The sequence below is a fragment of the Schistocerca americana genome, chromosome 2 (genome assembly GCF_021461395.2).
Source record: "Schistocerca americana isolate TAMUIC-IGC-003095 chromosome 2, iqSchAmer2.1, whole genome shotgun sequence".
NCBI classification, from domain to species: Eukaryota; Metazoa; Arthropoda; class Insecta; order Orthoptera; family Acrididae; genus Schistocerca; species Schistocerca americana.
The window spans coordinates 873,598,527-873,622,107 of NC_060120.1; the positions used below are offsets into that span (position 1 = coordinate 873,598,527).

General features: G+C 39.7%; 1 protein-coding gene across 1 annotated transcript; it reads left to right on the forward strand.

Moving 5' to 3' along the window:
• The first annotated feature begins 224 nt into the window (after positions 1-224).
• Positions 225-1,160, forward strand: LOC124594510. Its single transcript, XM_047132882.1, has 2 exons — positions 225-806; positions 867-1,160. Exons 1-2 carry the CDS (start codon positions 225-227, stop codon positions 1,158-1,160), a joined length of 876 nt encoding a protein of 291 aa, XP_046988838.1.
• The last annotated feature ends 22,421 nt before the right edge of the window (positions 1,161-23,581 follow it).

Below are 23,581 nucleotides of genomic sequence, written 5' to 3' on the forward strand. Positions count from 1 at the left end.
ACTTCTATATCGTACTCAAACCGCTATGTACAGTATTAGAGATAGTAGGGCTAATGCCTTCCAAACGAACGGTTAGAGCAGAGTCGTCAGTGATGTGTAAAGTGGTGAAAGCAAAGTCCAATATATTTTTTCTTTTAGCGGTTACCACGCTAGTCGTGGACATGTATGCAATGCTCAAACTTTATCAGGAGCTGCCAAAAATCACCGTTTTCGTAAATGTCGCAATGACACTAGTCAACTATTCAAGAGTACTCTGGCCATTTGCATGTAGTACAATTTTTGTGTTGAAAGACTTGCAATTGTTTCTTGAAGCTCTCGAGTACTTCGATGGAAGTGTACAGTACAAAAAGCAGAAAAGAGGAAAACTCGTCGGCTTGCTTTTGTGCTGTGTTTCCATTGTTCTAAGAGCGGCAGAATTCTCTTTTGCTACAATTTATCTTAGCCGATACCCTGAGAATACACGGGTACTACTGTGGATACTGTATGCATTATTTGGAGGCCTGGAATCCCTCGTGCTGCTGCAGATCACCACACTTGTACTCGAACTGCGCGAGAGGTTTCGTGTAATCAACGACAGTATCCTTACGGCTGCTTCTCCTCACAGCGACAAGCACTTTTCGCGTATCCTCCTGGGCACCGTTCGACAAGCGGCGCTGGTATCCCATCTCGGGGTGGACCGGCTGCACCACGCACACGCAGTTCTCCAGCGGGCAGCACAACTTCTCCAGCAGCACTTCGGCGTCACCTTGGTCCTTCACGTGACGACAGCATTCTCCGCTCTCATATACGGCGCTTACGAGTTCCTGGTGATGTGGGTGGCGCCAGAGAAGAGGCACGCCACTGTGCTCAGCAATTCCAAGGCGTAGGTGGCAACGTGGCTGACGTCACACCTGCTGAACCTGGTGGCCGTGGTGCTCTCCTGCTCGGCGACGGTGGACGAGGCAGAGCGCACGCGCGACCTGGTGGTGCGGGTCGCCACGCTGCAGGGGCGCCCGTTTCTCAGCGCGGGGATGGCGCCGCTGCTGATGCAAGTGCTGACCTCTCGCCCGCTGTCGTTCAAGGCTACCGGTTTCCTCACCATCGACCGCCATCTGCTGGTGTCTGCTCGCTGCTTCACCATCACATACTTAGTCATATTAGCTCAGATGTCTCTCAATTAAATATTTAATTGGCAAGCTTTTATTCAGGGAGAATACCCAAAAGAAACTGAACTAACATGCTGGTGGACAGAACTTTTGTAGCACCGTGTTTTATGATTAGGAGTGCATAGTGCGAACATTCCGTCGCTCAAGATCGTAGGGATTTGTTTCGGCAGAGTTTACAGTGACAATTGTTTCGTGTGAAAGTCGATTTTGCAATGGTTCATTTTTGATAACAGCTCTTTGGCCACGAAAAGTGGAACAGAAACTCTTGAAATGTTAGAAACGGCGTACAAGGACAATGCTTTGGAGAGAACTCAAGTGTCTGAGTGGATTTTCCGTTTCAAGAATGGTGAAATGTCAGTTGGTGACAAAACTCGTTCTGGTCGTCCTTCCACGGCCCAAACACATGAAAATGTTGAAAGCATTCATTCAATCATCAACGAAGATCGACGACGCACCATTAAAGCAACTGTGGAGCTGTCAAAATTGGCTTGCAGTTCAGTGGAGTGAACTGTGACAGAAGATTTCGGAATGAGAAGGATTGCACGTCACATGGAAGCACGCTGTGCGTGGAAAGAAGGGTCCTGACGTGTTTTTTCAAAAACAGCAGTGGCCTGATTTGTTGCAGGCGGTTGATTGTTTTTTACCTCACGACAATGGCTGCTTTCACATAGCCCTGCCTGTACAACAATTATTGATCAAAAATGGTGTAACTCCTGTTTCTCATTCCCCCTCCCGCCCCCCTTCCCCGATACTCACACGACATTGCCTCGTGCGCCTTTTTTTTATTTCCTAAAATGGAAACAGACATGAGAGGAAGAGTTTTGCTGATATTGGTGAGTTGAAGAGAAAAACGACAGAGTCACCATCAATCATCAAAAAAGTTTGAATTTAAACAATGTTTTGAAAAATGAACTAAAAGATTAGACAGGTGTATCAATGCAATAGGACAGTACTTTGAGGGGTTATGAAGGTCTGTGCTTAAAATGTGAATAAATAAGTTCAGTTTCTTTCGGGTGCCCCCTCGTATGTGTTGGCATTTAGTTATGTGTGGCAACAGGTACTGCAGTTCAGTAAGAAGTTACGTTTCTTTACAGTGTGTAGGAAACCGTTTACTCTACACTGACGCAAAGGCAATTTTTACACCATGAGGCACCAGTCCGATATTTATCAAACTTTGTGGAGATGGTCTTAGCACAACAGATATCGAATGATTAAACCTTCAATCGAACTAGAATTGATGTTCATCATCGCTGTCAGCATTCCCCCTCCAGACACAAATAGCTTCTGAAAGTCATACTGACTAGGAGAAGACAGAAAGACATCACCAGTTTCCCGGGAAATTTGTTCAGTCGAAGAGGATTCAAAATAAGGTAATACCTGACTCAGATTACCCATAGACACTCAATCGTTACTGAAAAATCGACGGTCAGAGTTTACGAGGTATATGCGAGGATTTTACTGCGAAATGTGGTGGCTGACTGCCTGGCATCACGGTTTCTTAATTTTTCGCCCGATGTTCGAAACCAGGTTATTGTTTTCGTTTATTTTGTTATTATTGTTTTCATTTATCCACGCCTGTCCATAAAAGTTACTACACGAATATATCTTAGCAAATTGTAGGGTAGAAGGACGTTATATTAATTGTAAAATTGCAACTGGATTTCACAATAAGTGTCATACATTTATTATATAATATGTGTACGTATGGTATCGTAGAAACATTCTAAACATATGAGTTCCGAATACCACGAGCATCACAAGGAGGCAGGTTTGGAACAGTGACATTTTTAGTACGAATCTCACAGGGAAAAGAAACGTCGTTAATAATGCTGAAGATTTCACGCCTTGGCAATAATTTCGTGGCAAACCACGCGTAACGGACCAATTTGCAGCAAACTGGCGCTTGCATTTGCTTATGAAATAATACACACAACATGAGTTACCACGGAAACAACTTCAAATAATTTTCTCATTTTCTTTTTTGGGCTTCTAATTCACTCACTTGATATACGAGTAGTACACGAACTAGAACAAGTTATATCAATACTCACTGGGAACATTCGCTTAATAATCTGCTACAGACAACGGTATAAAACTGCGAAACAAAACTGAAAGTAATGATCCGATTTCTATCACAGGGCTCAAAATTACGGAGTCATGATACTAGTGATCAGTCACTATGTTGTCGGAGGATATCGCCTGGTAAAAGCCAGATGCAGTACCACGAAAAAACCACGGGTACTTTGACCGCCGTTTTTTTAAAAACTGCCAAGTATCTGGGATAAGCTGAGACACATGCTCGCCTAATTTGACCCCTCTTGCACAGAACAAAGTTTCTGGGAAATTGGGTTATGGCACATGCCGTGTTCTCCTCGTGAGGAATTTCGTTTAACACACGCTGTGTTAGCACAGGATGATTAGTGGCAGGAAGGTGGTGTGAAAATTACGTCTTCTCATTGTGTCCCCCCTCTCTGGCTTACACATCAGGAGACTAGGCAGACCACTGAAGGGTCCTCACTTTCCTCAAGATGTGTATGGTGTAAAATGTAGTATGGTGTCTTGCATTATCCTGCTGGAGTATGCTACTTCTGTACTCCAACCATGAAAGCTATGATAACAGGGTTTACTGTTCTCGCCGCAGACTGGCGCGCATTCAGCCTTCCCTACGACTATTACGAAATCAATACCGTTGTCATAGCCAATTGCTCCCGACACTACTTGGAGAGCAGTAAACCTCGAGAATCGCTGCTTCTAGTGACGTTTTATTGGGTCGTCTACCGAGACGTTTGCGTCGTTATGGTTGCCATAAAAAAGTCTATGTCGTCTGTGGTATGGTGACAGCGGTAACAATGCTTGACAACAATATATCTAAATCCAGCTTCCAGCAATACGTTCCCGACCGTTCGTGGTGACATTCTGTCTGTAAACTTTGCCCGGACATTATCTGGTTCAATTGCCTTTTCGTTAGAGCCAGCCGAAAAATTCCACGATCCTTTCATCGTGATTCCTTCTGGAAGGCCCCGTGCCTACTCTTTTCAGCACACTGTTGTCTTGAGACCATTTTGTCACCACTCATTGTACTGTGACTGCACTATACCTGTGCGATGGCTGTTGCGTTGTTCGCATCTCGCTCATACCAATGATGCGATCTTTCTGAATGCTCGAAAGACTGTGATAACCTACACGCACACGTCCTTTGGCCATGCTGTGAAGCGATCCCCACCTGGAAGGTTGCAGTACTATTAGACACTCACAATATCTCTTATTCTCGTCATTCTTGATATGGGGAATGGAATTTTTAAAAATAAACTCGCGTTACTACGAGATATAATACAGGAGTATAAACTGGTATATCGGTTTGGGAGCATTGAGTCAAGGCGATACGGTATTGCATCGACTGTGTGACTCCGAATTACGGTGCAACGTTCCGTCGAACAAAAGCTGCTGCGACTACAGCTGTTATGAAATATACGAAATGTATTTGCAGCTGCGAATATGAACAAAGTATCAGTTGGGTAATGGAATGGCGTATTTCTCGTTTATGGGGAGTGATTGCCTTACCATTAGACTATCCGAGCACGACACAGTGCCAGACTCAAATTTCCGTATGTCGTTAACCATGTGTCTATAAACTGTACTGGTACATCCGTTAAGTATGTTCCCATACAGAGTATGTGTCGCTGATAAATGCATCATTGCTGTGCCTGTGTTGTTCCGAATTTACATGTAATGTTCCTTCTGACGTACATACACGGCAATTTCGTATCTATCCGCCGACCCTGGGGAAGTGACTTCCAAGTAAAATGTCTCCCCTGCACGCAAACATACATAATGGATGTACGTGTACAGGTTAGAAGCGTCGAAGGACATGAAAGCCAACCAGTAGTTGAGAAGGGAGAGAAACAGCATTGCAGCCTTTCATCGAGGTTACTTAGTCGGTCTCTTGAGCAAGTTGTGAAGGAAACCAAGGAAAAATCTGGAAAGTGAATTCATGCCCAGAGAGAAGATATAGAAACTTCGAACTTCTCTGATGACTTGTGTAGATCGACGTTCGTTAATCCGACACGCAGAATGAATTCGACTCAGGGCCGCCTACCTGTCTCTCAAGCCAAACTGTAAGAGTTGGTCAAATTTCGTTGACCTGCGTTGTACTCAACAGCTTTATAACCGTTTTTATTAACACACATGAGAAATCACTATGCACTTCTTGGTTGAATCTAAGTCATTGTCACTATCATGGCTAGAATTAATTATATAAGTTCATTTTATGTGCATTTTTGCATTGGTATTGTGTGTGTGTGTGTGTAACGTAAAAAAAAACAAGCAAATTTGTTATAAAATCTTCCCATTGTTGTTTTATACGTTCTTTACGCATAACACTTGTTTCTAAAACGTCTCCTTTACTTACTTAAAAACATACAGTGTGTAAACACTGGAGATTTTTGTATTTATATTTCTAATCATCTTTGTAATCGAAGACCCCAACTGTACTCTGAGACTTGTGCCACTTTAATGTTTTATTTTTGTCAGTGTTGGCAATATTAGTTTTTCACATGTTCACCGTAATCATTAGTTTCTAGACGCTATTTCTGCTTACTTTGGAGTTTACAAAGTGTATGTGATGTGGAATGTGATGGAATCGGGACAGAAGGAAGAGCCTTCTAGCACTGGAAGTATTTTTACGTTTGGATTTTTTTTTTTTTTCATGTTGGCAATCACAGATCTTGACGAACTTTAATCCACATACTAAAACAGAGTTTTGTTTTCGTCTTCTGCTACGACTCAGTGGACACGCATTATAGTAATTCGTGTCAATCCTCATGTTGATGAACGTGTGAACTTGTCAAACAAGAAATAAAATAAATCATGATTGCTAATAGTAAAGGTGTGTTTAATTTTTATAGATAATTATTACGGTAAAGCTTAACCGAAAATGTTGGCATTTAACGTTGATCACTAACTACAGTCACAAGCGCTTTGCTGGAAAATAAAACGGAAAAGGAATAAAGCAATAAATTTACTCATTGAAGCAATTTTGGGGTAATTTTGGTACTGAGAAACATCACAGAACGACTGTGAAACTTATTTTACAGTACGATAATACAGTAATAAACTTAGCTTTTAAGTGCCTGTATAGGGTTCAATGATTTTAACTAGTGGTATGACTATATTGCATCAGTGGACTCTGAGATGAGCCTATTTGTATGACGAAATTGCTCCCACTTATTGTCGGGTGTGAAATTAAAGAGGTTGGAAACACGCTTGGAGTGGTGTTCTTTGACACAGGAGTCTAATAAGATGGCTGCTGTAGTCAGGAGGGATCAGAACACAGTATTTATAGCTGTTTAAGAAGTTTCTTGGAAGTGGTTGCACTTTGTCTGGAAGAGATTTGCTTGGTCCTTACTTAATTTTTTGTCCGTAGGAACAGTCTGAGAACAGTGACTTGCTAGGCTGCTACTTTTTTTCACTTCAACAAACCAAAATTTCTTGTGAAGGAGGGAGTGAGTAACAATCCTTTTGTATGTCAGATAGTTTTCTTATAACCTTCCGGAATGTGAAACTCTCGCTTTAGCGTAGATTACAGTGAAAAAAGGAAAGTAAATAAATATATAATCATTGTGAATGTTTATGGAAATTTATGTAAGATTTATTCAGTGAAGTTCAGACAACAATTTACATTCGCACAGCAATCGACTATATCAGAATTACAAAAGACGTTACTGGATTTCTTGACTTCTCAGGAAGGTAAATTTGCTCTGTCGAAAGTGAAGCTGTCAGTAGCTGAAAATTGTGGGAAGTAACAATCAACTACAATTTCAGTTATGTAAGAAAAATTAAATCTTTTTACTGTGGCATTATATTATATGAACCACAGTCTGACACGCTCCATAAAGGGGGCTTAAAGCAAACTCGAATTAGGATGGGCAGTCTGATGTAATGGGTAACTGAATTTTGCGTTATTCGAGTGGTCCTTATCCCATTAGAGTTAGTGTACACTGCACTGACATATTACAGGTAGAATTACGAGAAGAGTAACTTAATAGAAATAGTAGGTCTGCAACTTTGCTTCCGCCGTTTTTTCTCGAAGCTCGGGGCTTTATTGTGAAAAACTTAACAAAAAAATTATGATTCATAGTATTGCCCATTGCTGGCCACTACATTCTCCCATCTTACAGATAGCACACGAATCCCGTGGCAGAAGAACTGGGCGTCTTTTGTGGGGATCCATGAATCGCTTCAATTTTGCACTTGTTCATATGATCGGCCAAACTGATTGAAAAAGGTGGTAGTCAGAGAGAGCAACGTATGGAGAATGCGGAGGGAGGGAGAGGACTTCTCGTTTCAATGTTTCCATGTACATTTTGACGTGTTTTGCGACATGGGGTTGAGCACTGACCTGCTGCAAAATTACCTTTACGTGTCTATCACTGTATTGTGGCCGTTTGTATTTCAGTGCTGGGCTCGAAAGCATCAGTTGTTTTCGATAATGACGTCTGTTTCAGTAGCTATGAAAACGTTCTGTCTTCCACCGCCATGCCGGTCTTCGACATCAAAATCACCATTCTTAAGGCGTTGGAAACATTCTCTGCACTTTCTTCCACTAATAGTTCCCTCACCAGTGGTCTTACCCAGCATTTAGGAGCCATAGCCGCAGATATCTTCATGTTAAAGCAGAAAATTAAACCTCCCGCAAATGGCGAGAAATGGGTACGTAAGTTGACGTATTTAATCGAGAATAACATCATGACGCAATCAAAAATCGACTAATATTTTATGGCATGTTTACAGATGCCTAAGCTTGTTGTATTCCACCTATGACCAACCACCCGAACCCCACTTGCTGCTACTGCCGTCTGTTGCAAAACGGCGGAAGCAAAGTTGTAGACCTAATACTTTCCACATTTGTTGTCTTAGCGAACTAATAAGGTGAGTTAACAGTCCTTCAAGAACTGCAATAAAAACGTATGACAAGCCAATACATTTTCACACTCAGAACATCTAGCTGGCAAGATGAGGTTGAAAATATTACGTTTCGTGTCACTCCCGTACCATATGGATGCAAATATGAGGAACAGATGAGTGATTGACATCGATCTTAAACAGCTACTGTTTGTCTACAACAAAAAGATACTTTTTACTGCTGCTGTATGCGACCTACGTAAGAGGGATCGAAGAAGGTAATCCGATGCTTTAATAGACGACCTGCGTCAGGAGCTGTAGTGGCAGAACGCTTCATAATCACTTTGCTAGCCACTGAATGGAAGAGTCATGCAGATAAAACTGACGACAGAAACATTATTCTGAATGTCTTGGACATAACGAACTGCGAGAAGATAGTTATGTAGTGGCACTACCCTGTATTTTAGGTAAAAGTATTAAATGTGTAGTGCAAGTGACTGAAAGCGAGAGGCCACCCAAAGTATTCCTCGGACCCAAATCGACGTCGTCTTTCAGGTGTACTACTTTTTTCCCAGAAGTGTAAATTTTCTTCAAAATCAATCCTTTGTCATTGCTTATAGCCCACAGCTTTGATTCCCGAATAGTTGGCATGAAACCGTAAAATTCATAGTATTCTAGCATACTGCGACTACACAGAAGCCAGAACAGAGCAGCTATAACCGTTCTTTAGTAAAAATATCTGCAATAGTACCCTTACAAGAGATACATCTGCTACAGGTGTGGATCACTTCCTTGACATCTCCAGTTATACCAAATTTTAGACATAATCTAGCGTCACCATTACTCACAACGATCATCTTGAAACACGCTCAAGATGAACTGGCATAGTGAACTATGATCCATTACTATCCATCCGCACTCTACACAATCCACCTGACCGATTGCGCAATAAATGCTAAGGATTCCAACCATCCAAGAGATAGTTGCTCTTCGAATTAGATATGCAGCTTTTCTGTCAAAAGAAAGTTGTAAAAAGAGGAATGACCTCGCCTTTACTCCACTCAGGGCCTGTAGGAAGTGTGATAGAGTGACTGCAGTTAGGTGTTGTAATGTTGGGTGTATTGCCTTTGGTACTGGTAACTACTTAGGAAAAGAATCTAACGTTCGGTGCGTTTAGTAACTTCCTCCAGCGGCAAATTTTTGGATCCAAAATGGCCCTCAGATGTTTGTGATCTAACACTAAACGACCTTTACTGCTTTCAAAGAAGGTGCAGAATTTTTTACACCTGATATGATAACAAGTACCTTCGTTTCAATATGACAGTAATTTGCTTGGGCACGAGTCGAGGATTTTTAAGGATACCCAACTGGCTGTTTATGGAAGAGTGCAGCTTCTATGCTACGATTTGAGGCATCAAGAGTCGGTGGTCAGTAAAAGTGCTGATTTGGGCAGCGTTTTAAAAAGTCAATGCATGCTGTTAATTTGGCGTCTACTGATAACAGACACCCATTTTTAATCTTATTGAGAGTCCTGGCTTTCTGGGAGGCTTAATGATTAAAACTTTACTAATTGTATCTGAAAAACGTCATTAATGGATGCTCATTGTTTAAGACAGTCGATTTTCCCTATTCCTGCAGAGTATTATGTGTAATTTTTTTCTTTCTTTGTGAAAGACACTCTCATTAGTTATCAGTGTTAATCTGTATACGAATAAAATGTCTATTAAACTAAACTTCTGGCGATATGTTCTATTATTTCGCATCAGAACTTATAATTTAAAGAATAGTCTATTAATAAATGCTTCTATCAGAATCATGATTGATGTTTTATAAAACTAAGACAAAAATGAAAAGTTGATTACTGTTTCCAGCAGCGATTACATGGTTTTTACCACAGTATTTACAGGCGTTTACATACAGGTACACACTTATCCTCTCACAAGACGTTGAGCCTTGCGTGGCTCGTGTTCTCACCATCATGTACCTTACACCCTGCTTTTAACGTACTTCCACCTCACTACATTAATTTAAATTACTACTGTCACTGAGTTGCTGCTTTGCCTGACCGTGAGCGGCGTTAGCAGCGCATATCGATATATCCCCTCTCGTAGTATCTTTGCTCGACTGCTATTGCTTCCCGGTCGTTGTCTGTCGTGAGCAGTTCGGGTCGCGAGTTCGGGCTGTCAGTCAGTTGGAACGCGTCTGGAGCGCATTCTGGACCTGCCAGTCAGGGAGTTGTAATGCGGCACTAGTGGTTGGATCTGTCAGGTCTGCGTCGACATGGCTCGCCCGACCATTGCCACCACGCGTCACTTGAGCCAGGCCACGGTCTTGGTGGATCGTTGGTCGGTCGTCCTACCGGACTACGCGTTTTGGCTTGCCGATCGTTCATGAGTCGGCTGTGTGTGTGTGTGTGTGTGTGTGTGTGTGTGTGTGTGTGTGTGTGTGTGTGCATCGACTCCCGATTTGTCTTCGTGCAAGCATAGTTACTGTTGGGTATCGTTCAGGTCTTTGTGCAAGTATTTGTGAGGTTGTGTGTGTAGTTGGCGTCATTTCCACTGACGACTATTTCCGATGTTATCAGTATTCTGAGTTGAGTCAGTCGGTAGCTGCGGACCAGGGAAGCTATCTTCACATGGTGTAGTCGGCTGAGTCCATTGGCAGTCCCTGCACAGTGTTGGAGCATGTGTGGAGCTGACCGATCACTACAAGCTTCGTGATTCACCGACCCAGGACGTCAAAGTTGAGTAGTGGTTTCAAGTAGTTTATGGAATGAATTGTTTCATTTTCTATTGTAAAGTTAATTTTATTGTGCAGTGAACTGCAAACTGTAACAAGTCCATCAAGCTGATATTTTGTGCAGTCAGATAGGAGCAGAGTGTCAGCAATATAGCTCTGGTAATAAATTATTTTTAAGAAATTTATTTTTATCATTAACAGTTTATTTTCTAAGTGGTTTATGAGTAAGTCAGTCTGTTAGCTTGACATATCACCTACAGCTAAGATTTCTTTCTGTTGGTAAATCTGACAATAGAATGAGAAATGATGATAGGACAGTATCTCAGGCAAGGTTAGATTTTAGTTTAATAATGCTTTTCCAAATAATTTCAGTTATTGCATTGGTAGGTACTTTGTGAATAGATTAAAACGATCATCACATGAGGCAAATCTGGCTTGCTTTGGAATATTTATAACTTACATGTATTATCTCATGTATATTTAATTGAATATGTGGATTTGAATGCACAAAATACCATAAGGATATTATTTAATAATAGGGAAAGTTTGTATGTTGATGTATTCTTAGAGTCAACAATGAGTCTAGTTGGTGTGTGATGTTTGACTACTTTAGGTTGTGTCCTGAGTATGGGGTTAGTTTCATTGATTAATGTGCATCTTCTTCTTTTCATAAGACGAAGTTACAATGGCTAATTATTTTCTGTATGATTTTTCTGGAATATAATAGTGTGGCGCATGTTTTTGGTGCAATTATGCTTCTGCTGAAGAATGTCCAAGTGTGGGATTTGAATAAACCTTTGCTTTATTAAATAATTTACAGTATCAGAATGTTTTTGTAAGTGAACTCAGCAAACCCATGCACTCACCCCTTAATACAATTAACTTTAGATAACAACTGACATAAGAAACCAAAAATAATCACTCATCCCACAATAATAAAATAAAAATACCTCCAAAAACAGGCATATGAACATGCAACAAAAACTTATCCTATGATATTTTTATGTTGTTGTTGTTGTTGTGGTCTTCAGTCCTGAGACTGGTTTGATGCAGCTCTCCATGCTACTCTATCCCGTGCAAGCTTCTTCATCTCCCAGTACCTACTGCAACCTACATCCTTCTGAATCTGCTTAGTGTATTCATCTCTTGGTCTCCCCCTACGATTTTTACCCTCCACGCTGCCCTCCAATACTAAATTGGTGATCCCTTGATGCCTCAGAACATGTCCTACCAACCGATCCCTTCTTCTGGTCAAGTTGTGCCACAAACTTCTCTTCTCCCCAATCCTATTCAATGCTTCCTCATTAGTTATGTGATCTACCCATCTAATCTTCAGCATTCTTCTGTAGCACCACATTTCGAAAACTTCTATTCTCTTCTTGTCCAAACTTCCATACATAGCTACACTCCATACAAATACTTTCAGAAATGACTTCCTGACACTTAAATCTATACCCGATGTTAACAAATTTCTCTTCTTCAGAAACGCTTTCCTTGCCATTGCCAGTCTACATTTTATATCCTCTCTACTTCGACCATCATATAAATGACCTTTCAAGGGTGCACCAAAACACGATAGCAACAAGCGGAATAGCTCAAAGAAATGTACAGCAAAGTACCACCAGTACATCATCCATATCCTGGACAGAGAAAAGATAGGTCAGCACACTCTACATCGTTACATAAGTATTACAAAATCCACAGAGAAAGTGCAGAGCACAGAATGTTGTTAGAAGGGTTTATTGAGTTTTGAAACTCAAGAAAAACAATGACACACTGATAGCACCCAGCCTCACTATGCAAGTACACTGCAATAGCATTATGACGCAATCAAAACTTCACATAGCCTCACTATGCTTATTTACTTCAAAGAAACAATACAAGGCTGAAAGTCAGTAATCCTGGCACTTGAAGGGCACACTATATTTTGATCATTAAGACCACTCACAACTAACAGAGCCCAGAAAGTGAAATTATGGCGTACTCCAAACCACAACTATTTATTATGCTCTACTCTGCATCACAGTAGTGGAAACTCTCCTCTGTTCTTCCTCCCCTTATGTCACCTGCCATCTCTGCTGGATGGCAAAACGAAAACACTGCCTATTACCACAGATCAATGATGACTGCATAACAGTTGGCCACACACCACATTGATCATTGCAGCCCAGCTGCCTTCAGCCTGCACAATGTTCATGGCAGCATGGCACTCCACATCCCCTGGGCGAGTCTGCTTTCATTGGTGTCCAAATTCTGCGAAATTACTCTGCCTCCCAACAGCAACCAGAGGGGCACCTGGCAGCACTTCCCACACTATGCTAGTGACACATTGCATAGTGCACCACACCAATGTAACTCGGACATGCCACTTCAGTGCTGGAAAGCAGCGGTGTTTTGTAACACATGGCACAGTGGCTGGATCATCGTTCAGTTCAATAATGTTGTTTTTTGACAACAAATTAAGAGTTTCATTGTAGTAATCTGTGCAAATGACATCAGTGGAGTTTCATTTATCAGCTAGTTAGTTAACTGCGTGTTCCACAGGTCATTTGAACGATTCTTTTATCGAAATGATGTTGAATGAGTCGGTTTACAGGTATAATTGATACATAATTAGTGTTAACATTAGTGATGCCTTTTTGTTTAATCTTACTAATGCTGCTACATTGAAAAACTAGTTCCTTTTTATCACAGGCTGGCAACTTTAAATAGAAATTTGTGCATGGAATAGAAGGAGCTCTCCAGGAGAGATGATAGGTTTGAGTTAAAAATTTGCAATACAACTTGTCAGATATTTTATAGTACTGGGTAAATAATCAATAATTTTTATTGCTGCATACTGAACTCCTTCCTGAGTCACTGATGGCTTTAATAATGGGTAAGAAATGTCATCTTTTCATTTAATGATTTACATGTGGTTATCACCATTCTTCTCAAATTGTGATGGATTATTTATGACTAAAATTATGAGAGAATATGTAGGTACTAGGATGGTGCAGGTAAAACGTCCATCTCGTTGAAGAAAATCCTTAATAATAATATCATCATGTTCACTAAGTTAAAGTTTCAACTGTTTTAACACTGTCGCTAAAGGCAGTATTGGCACATTGTTTTACGTTTTTATTTTCTTGTAGGATAATTGCATTCATATTATGTGCTAAAACAATGTCTTCATTGTGGTTCACATTGGCCATATCTGCAAATTTCTTAAGGATCACTGTGAAATTTTTTATGTTCTGTTGAAGGAACTTTGGTCTGATGTTGTGCTTAAGGCCTTTGTACAGTAATGTTTATCTGTGTTAGCAAAATTAATATTGTTTTTGTTTATGAGTCTGTTATGAAAATTTGTTGTATTAGTACTTACATTATTATTGACATAGTAGTATTCCTTTTGAAGGGATAGAGGTTTCTTTATAATTGTCAGCTAAGCAGTTATAGTCTTGTACACAAGACTGCTACATATTCACTGATCTAATTCATTTCTAATTACTAAGTATGTTCTTCAGTTGTAGACATCAACATAATTTCTGATACCATATGGAACTTCTCTCATGTTGTGATGACTGCATGACATAATTAAATCAAGTAAATAAAATTCCTAATGCGTTACTAAAATCACCTGATCATATGAACAGAGGAATTTCCCGAAGTTTTGGGACTGGGCACAAATTTGATGCAGCAAGAACTCTATGCAGCATTTATTGGAGTATATCCCTATGAGGAACTCCATTGTTAAATTAAAAAATGCACATTAATGAACCTAGAAAACCCCAAACTCAGGACATCAAAACCCCACAAACATTACTTACCACTTAGACTCATTGTTTTTCTGTGAATAGAGCATCATAACTTTCCCAACCATTAAATAATATCTTTATGATATTTTACACATTCAAATCCAAATACTCAATAAAATATATACAAGGGCTAATATGTATGAGATATAAATATTCCAAGGGAAACAGGATTTGCCTCATATAATGATATTGTTAATTTGTTCACAAATTCCCTGCCAATGCAATAACTGAAATTGTTATGGAAAAAACTTATTAAACTAAAAACTAACTTGCTCACTTACCTAAACTGATGCTGTCCCATAATAATTTATCATTTTATCGTTAGATCTACCAACAGAAAGAAATAGTAGCTGTAGGTAACATCTCAAGCTAGCAGACTGACTTATTAATGGACCACTTAAGGAATAAACTGTTAATGGTAAAAATAAATTTTCTGGAAAGTAAGTTATTACAGGGGATATATTGATTATACTCTTCTCCTGTTTTATGGCACAACAGATCAACTTGATGAACTTCTTGCAGTATACAGTTCGCTTCATAATAAAATTAACTTAACAATAGAACATGAAACAATCCCTTCCATAAATTTCTTAGACTTGACAACTATTAATGAGCAACAGGAACACAAGTGCTGCTTCTACTGGCCACCAACCTATACAAATACCAGATTACATAAATAATCACACCATCCAAACACACAAGTTTGCTGAATTTTGATAAATGCTGAACCTTGAAAACCGTTAAAACTGAAAGCACTAACATAAGAGATCGACAAAATCAAAGCAGTTGCAATGAGTAATGAGCACACAATAAATCGACTGAAAAAATGTCCAAAAAATATGTGGTAACATCAGTAACAGAAAAGCTACAGGAAAGTCAACTGTTCAACACAAATTTTTACAAGCATTTCCTACTTACAGACAGCATCACAAAATACTGCTAAATTAATTACAAGTATCATTACAAAATATCTTTCTTCTCAAACAACGAATTTGGATATCACCTGCGTATGACAGTAAACATAAAAATGCCAATAACAGAATGTAGTGGAATACATATATTGCAGCATAACAGTCATCCTGTATTCGAGGTAGTCCAAACAGGAAGAACTTTCTAACACGCTACAAAGAGCACAATGATGCTTTGAGCTTCAACTACTTTGACAAATCCTGAGTAGCTAACGAACAATCTGTACCTGAACAGAAACACTAAAGGAAGTTCTCAACTGTCTAATAATACACTATATATAAGCAAGAAATTATTAGCTACTGCTTTGGGTTTGTTTGTGGAATAACTTTTTCTGCTGCCAGTAAAGATTTTCTTTTTGTTTATATTGAGCATAAAGCATTTCGGTTCATTATCTCTAGTTTCAAGTGCGTTTTCACCTTTTACGTCGTTTATTCGTGATGTTTCTGATGTGTGAGATGTTGTATTGTTCTTTTGTCTTTACTGTAAAAGCACGCGCAATTTTTAATTAATATTCGATCTTTATGTAGAGTTAACGGTGAATTTGGAAAGAACTTCCTCTTACACTTTTGTTCTTGTTAATCATTTAGTAGAAGTTGAGATTGTTTTTACAGTAAAGATTGAGAACGATCCAGCACCTCACAAACTGAAGACGTCACGAATAACCAGCATAGTGCTCGGAAAACGCACTTGAATATGGGAATCATTTCCCATACCGCATCGTGCAAGATCTACATCTACACCTACATTACACTCCGCAAGCCACCCAACGGTGTGTGGCGGAGGGCACTTTACGTGCCACTGTCATTACCTCCCTTTTCTGTTCCTGTCGCGTATGGTTTGCGGGAAGAACGACTGTCTGAAAGCCTCCGTGCACGCTCGAATCTCTCTAATTTTACATTCGTGATCTCCTCGGGAGGTATAAGTAGGGGGAAGCAATATATTCGATACCTCATCCAGAAACGCACCCTCTCGAAACCTGGACAGCAAGCTACACCGCGATGCAGAGCGCTTCTCTTGCAGAGTCTGCCACTTGAGTTTGATAAACATCTCCGTAACGCTATCACGGTTACCAAATAAACCTGTGACGAAACGCGCCACTCTTCTTTGGATCTTCTCTATCTCCTCCGTCAACCCAATCTGGTACGGATCCCACACTTATGAGCAATACTCAAGTATAGGTCGAACGATTGTATTGTAAGCCACCTCCTTTGTTGATGGACTACATTTTCTAAGGACTCTCCCAATGAATCTCAACCTGGTACCCGCCTTACCAACATTTAATTTTATATGATCATTCCACTTCAAATCGTTCCGTACGCATACTCCCAGATATTTTACAGAAGTAACTGCTACCAGTGTTTGTTCCGTTATCATATAATCATACAATAGAGGATCCTTCTTTCTATGTATTCGCAATACATTACATTTGTCTATGATAAGGGTCAGTTGTCACTCCCTGCACCAAGTGCCTATCCGCTGCAGATCTTCCTGCATTTCGCTACAATTTTCTAATGCTGCAACTTCTCTGTACACTACAGCATCATCCGCGAAAAGCCGCATGGAACTTCCGACACTATCTACTAGGTCATTTATATATATTGTGAAAAGCATTGGCCCCATAACACTCCCCTGTGGCACGCCAGAGGTTACTTTAACGTCTGTAGACGTCTCTCCATTGATAACGACATGCTGTGCTCTGTTTGCTAAAAACTCTTCAATCCAGCCACATAGCTGGTCTGATACTCCGTAGGCTCTTACGTTGTTTATCAGGCAACAGTGCGGAACTGTATCGAACGCCTTCCGGTAGTCAAGGAAAATAGCATCTACATGGGAGTCTGTACCTAATATTTTCTGGGTCTCATGAACAAATAAACGAGTTGGGTCTCACACGATCGCTGTTTCCGGAATCCATGTTGATTCCTACAGAGTAGATTCTGGGTTTCCAAAAACGACATGATACTAGAGCAAAAAACATGTTCTAAAATTCTACAACAGAACGACGTCAGAGATATAGGTCTATAGTTTTGCGCATCTGCTCGACGACCCTTCTTGAAGATTGGGACTACCTGTGCTCTTTTCCAATCATTTGGAACCTTCCGTTCCTCTAGAGACTTGCAGTACACGGCTGTTAGAAGGGGGGCAAGTTCATTCGCGTACCCTGTGTGGACTCGAATTGGTATCCCATCAGGTCCAGTGGACTTTCCTCTGTTGAGTGATTCCAGTTGCTTTTCTATTCCTTGGATGTATATAAGGAAAAAGAATGACCTGAAGGATTTGTTTTACAGACGGACCCCAGTGCCTACGGTCGCAGTCTTTCAATAACCACTTCTAATGGATAAAATAATAAAAGTTACAACCTTTTTGTGTCACAAGGTCCCATCTAAGGTCATCAGACATAATCTGTTTTGCTATTTGCGTCTATGCATAAATAATAGTGTAACATCTTTTTATCATTTTAGAAGCAGTAATATCTACGAAATTTGGAAAGTGAACATCTTTGCATTTATATATTCTTTGTATTGTTTGAATTTTCGTTGTAAATGTGTTGAGTGATGTAAAGTTTATATAGGTATTAAATATGCCTACAAATTCCTTTGTCTAAGGATTATGTAACCATTGGTGGGAATAATAAGAAACTTTTCATTTTTGTCTTGGCTTTATAAAAATTATAGCCCCCTAGTAATGTACATATGTATTCTGAAAGGTACAGTAGCAACCTGTTTTCAAAAAGTGAAGTAGTCTAATTAAGCAGCTGAAGATGACCTCCAGGGCTCTAAATGCATCATGTATTGGAACAGAGATCACGATTTGTTACTAAATGAGTTATGCTTCCCGTTTTGCAGAAGTAGTACATTCAAGGCTGCAACAATGACAACAATGGACAGAACTAAAAATCACATCGCTTTAACTAATAATCCTATTTATCTGCTGGAATATGTGCTGTAAGGCCTTGGAAAGACCATTCCTTTAATGTAGTCCCATTTTCTCCTTAATTTTTTTTTCAAAACCTTAGTTGATTCCATAGAGTTTTACTTTTTTTATATTTGGCTATTTAGTTCATCTTTTTTCTAAACACAATGCTGTTTCAGTATCTCCACTTCCTTATATATGTATGTTAAGTGATGTTTATGTTCTTATAGATGACCCAATAAAACTTATGTGTGAGACATCACTTCTTAAAGGTAGGGTAATTCAAGAATTCTTGCATTTTTGCCCTTTATATAATTACCTGCATTTGTTACAGGTATAGCAGTAACATGAATTTTCATACACGTGCGTGTTTGCTCTGAATCTTCTTTTACGTAATTTTTTGTCCTCAATGCACCAGTAACTCCTTACTTAATCTATATTTTCTTCATTCAGTGAATTGCTTTGGTGCAGTAACTGAATATATTTTTCTGTTTTCTTCTTCATGGTTCTTGTGCAATTACAGCTTGTTTGTTCATTACTTGTTCTTATTAGTCATATACACAGGACGAATATAGCCCAAGATGTTATCACCAATAAGAATAAGCAGTTTAAGTACCAAGACCTTGTAGAAATATTGGTTCTTACTCAAGAACAATACTACTACTAATGTCTTTCCTTTGTGTCTTTTATGTTTTTCATACAATGTTTGTGACTAATGCAACCACTTAAAATGCAATTAATATTTTTAAAAATGGTAAGTACTCACAAAATATGAGTTTCAATATTTTTCCTTCATTCAGATGTTTGTGGAATGACAATGACGATAGACTTTTGTTTTGTTTACTATAGGGGTCTGCAAGTACACAAAAGTCTGCAGTCAACTGGAATTTCCCGAATGTGACAACCATCGAAAAACACTTTCAGTCATATGATATAAAATCCTCAGATCACCGTCAAATCTGGAAGTTAGGCCTCCTTAATAATATGATATATTTTTTGTTGCTCTGCTCAGCAATTGCAGTGAGTATATCGATGGAAACCCATCTTCTTCATGGTGTAACCACATATTCGTTGGCCAGATCTAATGTGGTTCACCCACAACCACACCTGGCATGGCACTTGGAATCCCTCGACCTTCTTTGTTGGGCCTTGAAACAGGCGAACATTGTTGTATGGAAGTTAGTTATGTGGTACTTCGATTTCATCGAGAGTCAAATTCTTTATTACTTAGGTGGAATGCAGTAACATCAGTTTTATTTAGGTTAAGCTGAAGTTTCCATTACAGAAGGAACCATTTAGTTTCTTCAGATCACTTGTCACCACACTCTCACAGTCCATGAGGCCTTTACTCTGGAAGACTAATGCTGGGTCACCAGCATACTGGATTTTCATGGAGTCTGTGTCTGGAATACTGTTCGATATACAGGCTAAACTGCATGGGGGCGAGAACTGATTCCTGAGGGAGGTCATTATCTATAGCTCTGCATCTGCTAGCTTGTTCATTCAGGAACACCTGAAAGCTTCCGTCAGGGAACACGTTGTTAGCTAGTAACATCAATTTTTGGCATGGGATGAGTTTAGTAAACTTCATCATGAATCTCTCCCTCCATAGAGTCTCATACTGTGCTGTAAGAACCACGAAAACTGCAGCTGATTTGAGACCTCGCCGAAATCAAGCTTCTACTGGTGTTGTCAACGTTAAGACAGGTTCGCATAACTTCGATGTTTCCAAAAGCCACCTTATTCGACAGGTTTGAAGTGATCAATGGCCTATTGAATACCACTTAGAGTAAGCCTTTCTAGTGGTTTATAGGTCACGCTGAGCAGTTGATACTGGTCGGTAGTTTGATCCCTGCGCCACGCATTAATACCATACATAAATTCAATAAAATACATAAGAATTAGTTCTAAAAGACTGAAAAACACATTTGAATACTACCGCTGATTTAACTTAAAGCTTGAATTGACAGCTGCCACATTCTCGAGGCACCTGTACCATGTAGCCTAGAGCAAGGTCACTGATACCGCGGAAATTAGCCATGCTGTTCGATATGGAACATTTCCTAAGTAATCAATGGCATTCCCAAGTGTAAATTCATCAAAAGAACTCGTCTATTAAACGGACAGGAAAGTCAGCTAAAAATTATAGTGGTCCTGTGCTAGGGTATTAACATCGTTTAGCAGTTCAAACTTTCTTATCTTCCGCCGTCACTCAGTGGAAAGTACATGACACGTCGATGAAACGTCATACTGAACATTATTGCGACACATCCATATAGATAAGAAGCGATGTTTGGTATAATTTCAAAGTCACCCGAACATTATAGCAACTCAACGCTAGGATGTTCACTTTACATAACGTTTGCCATCTCCTGCTCACAATTCCAAACATTATAGTAGAGTTGTAATTTTGTCTTGGAGCACAAAATGTCTGTCAACTTCTATTGGTAACACCAACATGCGCTGTCCGTACCAAACATTAATACTACACATTAAATTTATCAAACTTCGTAAAAACATTGCAAAATGCACATTGGCTCCACTGTTGATATAGTGTACAGCTTAAAGTGCACTCCTTGGAGAGAATTACCATAGTAAACAGCGTTATTCCGACGACTTTGCCACTGGTAGTATCTTATAAATTATAGTTTCATCTGGTTCATCATTCATCTACATATCTTCTCATGCTTAGGCTGCATTTACCACAGTAGTATGAACAGAACGCATACCAGGCTGTGGCGAAGCCACGTGTCCGCAGTATGCTTGGATATCTCAGTCACCAGAGCAGTTGCCTGCGGAAATCAGAAGTCCCAGTTTCGAGTCTCTGTGTGAAATACGGTTTTAATTTGCTACAAAGATTGAAATCAGCTCACCCACTGCTTCAGTGTGAAAATAGTCTCTGGAGGAAATTTAATTGCTTAAAATTAATCAAGGCAATTAACAAAAATTCTCCAAATGAATATCATCTAGTGGTCCCTAGGTCTAATCATTGAAGTTTAAATTCTCAGTTGACATTTATTTGACATAATACATTTTTATTTAGACATAGATGATCCCGTGTGTCGTCTAACCACTTTTTAACCAGTAACCATATACTAAAATCATGAGACACTTTCATCAGGCTGCTGTAGACCTCCAGTGAAGTGAACGGGTAATTACATCAGTACGATAATACTGCAGAGATCCATAGTATTAAGCGCATTTAATTGTTCCGCCGGAAGTAGTAAGTTTCATAATCTTTCTGCCCGATTCGCTGTGCAGGCTCATAACTTCCACGTCGCTAATGGTATATTTGACGCCTTGTAAGTTCCCTGTTATCAGGAGAAAGAAAACTGGCATTCTACGGATCGGAGCGTGGAATGTCAGATCCCTTAATCCGGCAGGTAGGATAGAAAATTTAAAAATGGAAATGGATAGGTTGAAGTTAGATATAGTGGGAATTAGTGAAGTTCGGTGGCAGGAGGAACAAGACTTTTGGTCTGGTGAACACAGGGATATAAATACAAAATCAAGTAGTGGTAATGCAGAAGTTGGTTTAATAATGAATAAAAATATGGGAGTGCGGGTAAGCTACTACCAACAGGATAGTGAGCGCATTATTGTGGCCAAGATAGACACAAATCCCATGGCTACTACAGTAGTACAAGTTTATATGCCAACTAGCTCAGCAGATGACGAAGAAGTTGATGAAATGTATGATGAGATAAAAGAAATTATTCAGGTAGTGAAGGGAGACGAAAATTTAATAATCATGGGTGACTGGAATTCGAGAGTAGGAAAAGGGAGAGAAGGAAACATAGTAGGTGAATATGGATTGGGGGAGAGAAATGAAAGAGGAAGCCGTCTGGTAGAATTTTGCACAGAGCACAACTTAATCATAGCTAACACTTGGTTCAAGAATCGTAAAAGAACGTTGTATACATGGAAGAAGCCCGGAGATTCTGACAGGTTTCAGACATATTATATAATGGTAAGACAGAGATTTAGGAACCAGGTTTTAAATTGTAAGACATTTGCAGGGGCAGATGTGGACTCTGACCACAATCTATTGGTTATGAACTGTAGATTGAAACTGAAGAAACTGCAAAAAGGTGGGAATTTAAGGAGATGGGACCTGGATAAACTGACTAAACCAGAGGTTGTACAGAGTTTCAGGGAGAGCGTAAGGGAACAATTGACAGGAATGGGGAAAAGAAATACGGTGGAAGAAGAATGGGTAGCTCTGAGGGATGAAGTAGCGAAGGCAGCAGAGGATCAAGTAGATAAAAAGACGAGGGCTATTAGAAATACTTGGGTAACAGAAGAAATATTGAATTTAATTGAGGTTCGCCGATGACATTGTAATTCTGTCAGACACAGCAAAGGACTTGGAAGAGCAGTTGAACGGACTGGACAGTGTCTTGAAAGGAGCATATAAGATGATATTGAATTTAACTGATGAAAGGAGAAAATATAAAAATGCAGTAAATGAAGCAGGCAAAAAAAAATACAAACGTCTCAGAAATGAGATCGACAGGAAGTGCAAAATGGCTAAGCGGGAATGGCTAGAGGACAAATGTATGGATGTAGAGGCTTATCTCACTAGCGGTAAGAGAGATACGCCTACTGGAAAATTAAAGAGACCTTTGGAGATAAGAGAACGACTTGTACGAATATCAAGAGCTCAGATGGAAACCCAGTTCTAAGCAAAGAAGGGAAAGCAGAAAGGTGGAAGGAGTATATAAAGGGCTATAAATGGGCGCTGTACTTGAGGACAATATTATGGAAATGGAAGAGGATGTAAATGAAGATGAAATAGGAGATACGATACTGCATGAAGAGTTTGACAGAGCACTGAAAGACCTGAGTCGAAACAAGGCCCCGGGAGTAGACAACATTCCATTAGAACTACTGACGGCCTTGGGAGAGCCAGTCCTGACAAAACTCTACCATCTGGTGAGCAAAATGTATGAGACAGGCGAAATACCCTCAGACTTCTAGAAGAATATAATAATTCCAATCCCAAAGGAAGCAGGTGTTGACAGATGTGAAAATTACCGAACTACCAGTTTAATAAGTCACAGCTGCAAAATATTAACACGAATTCATTACAGACGAATGGAAAAAGTGGTAGAAGCCGAC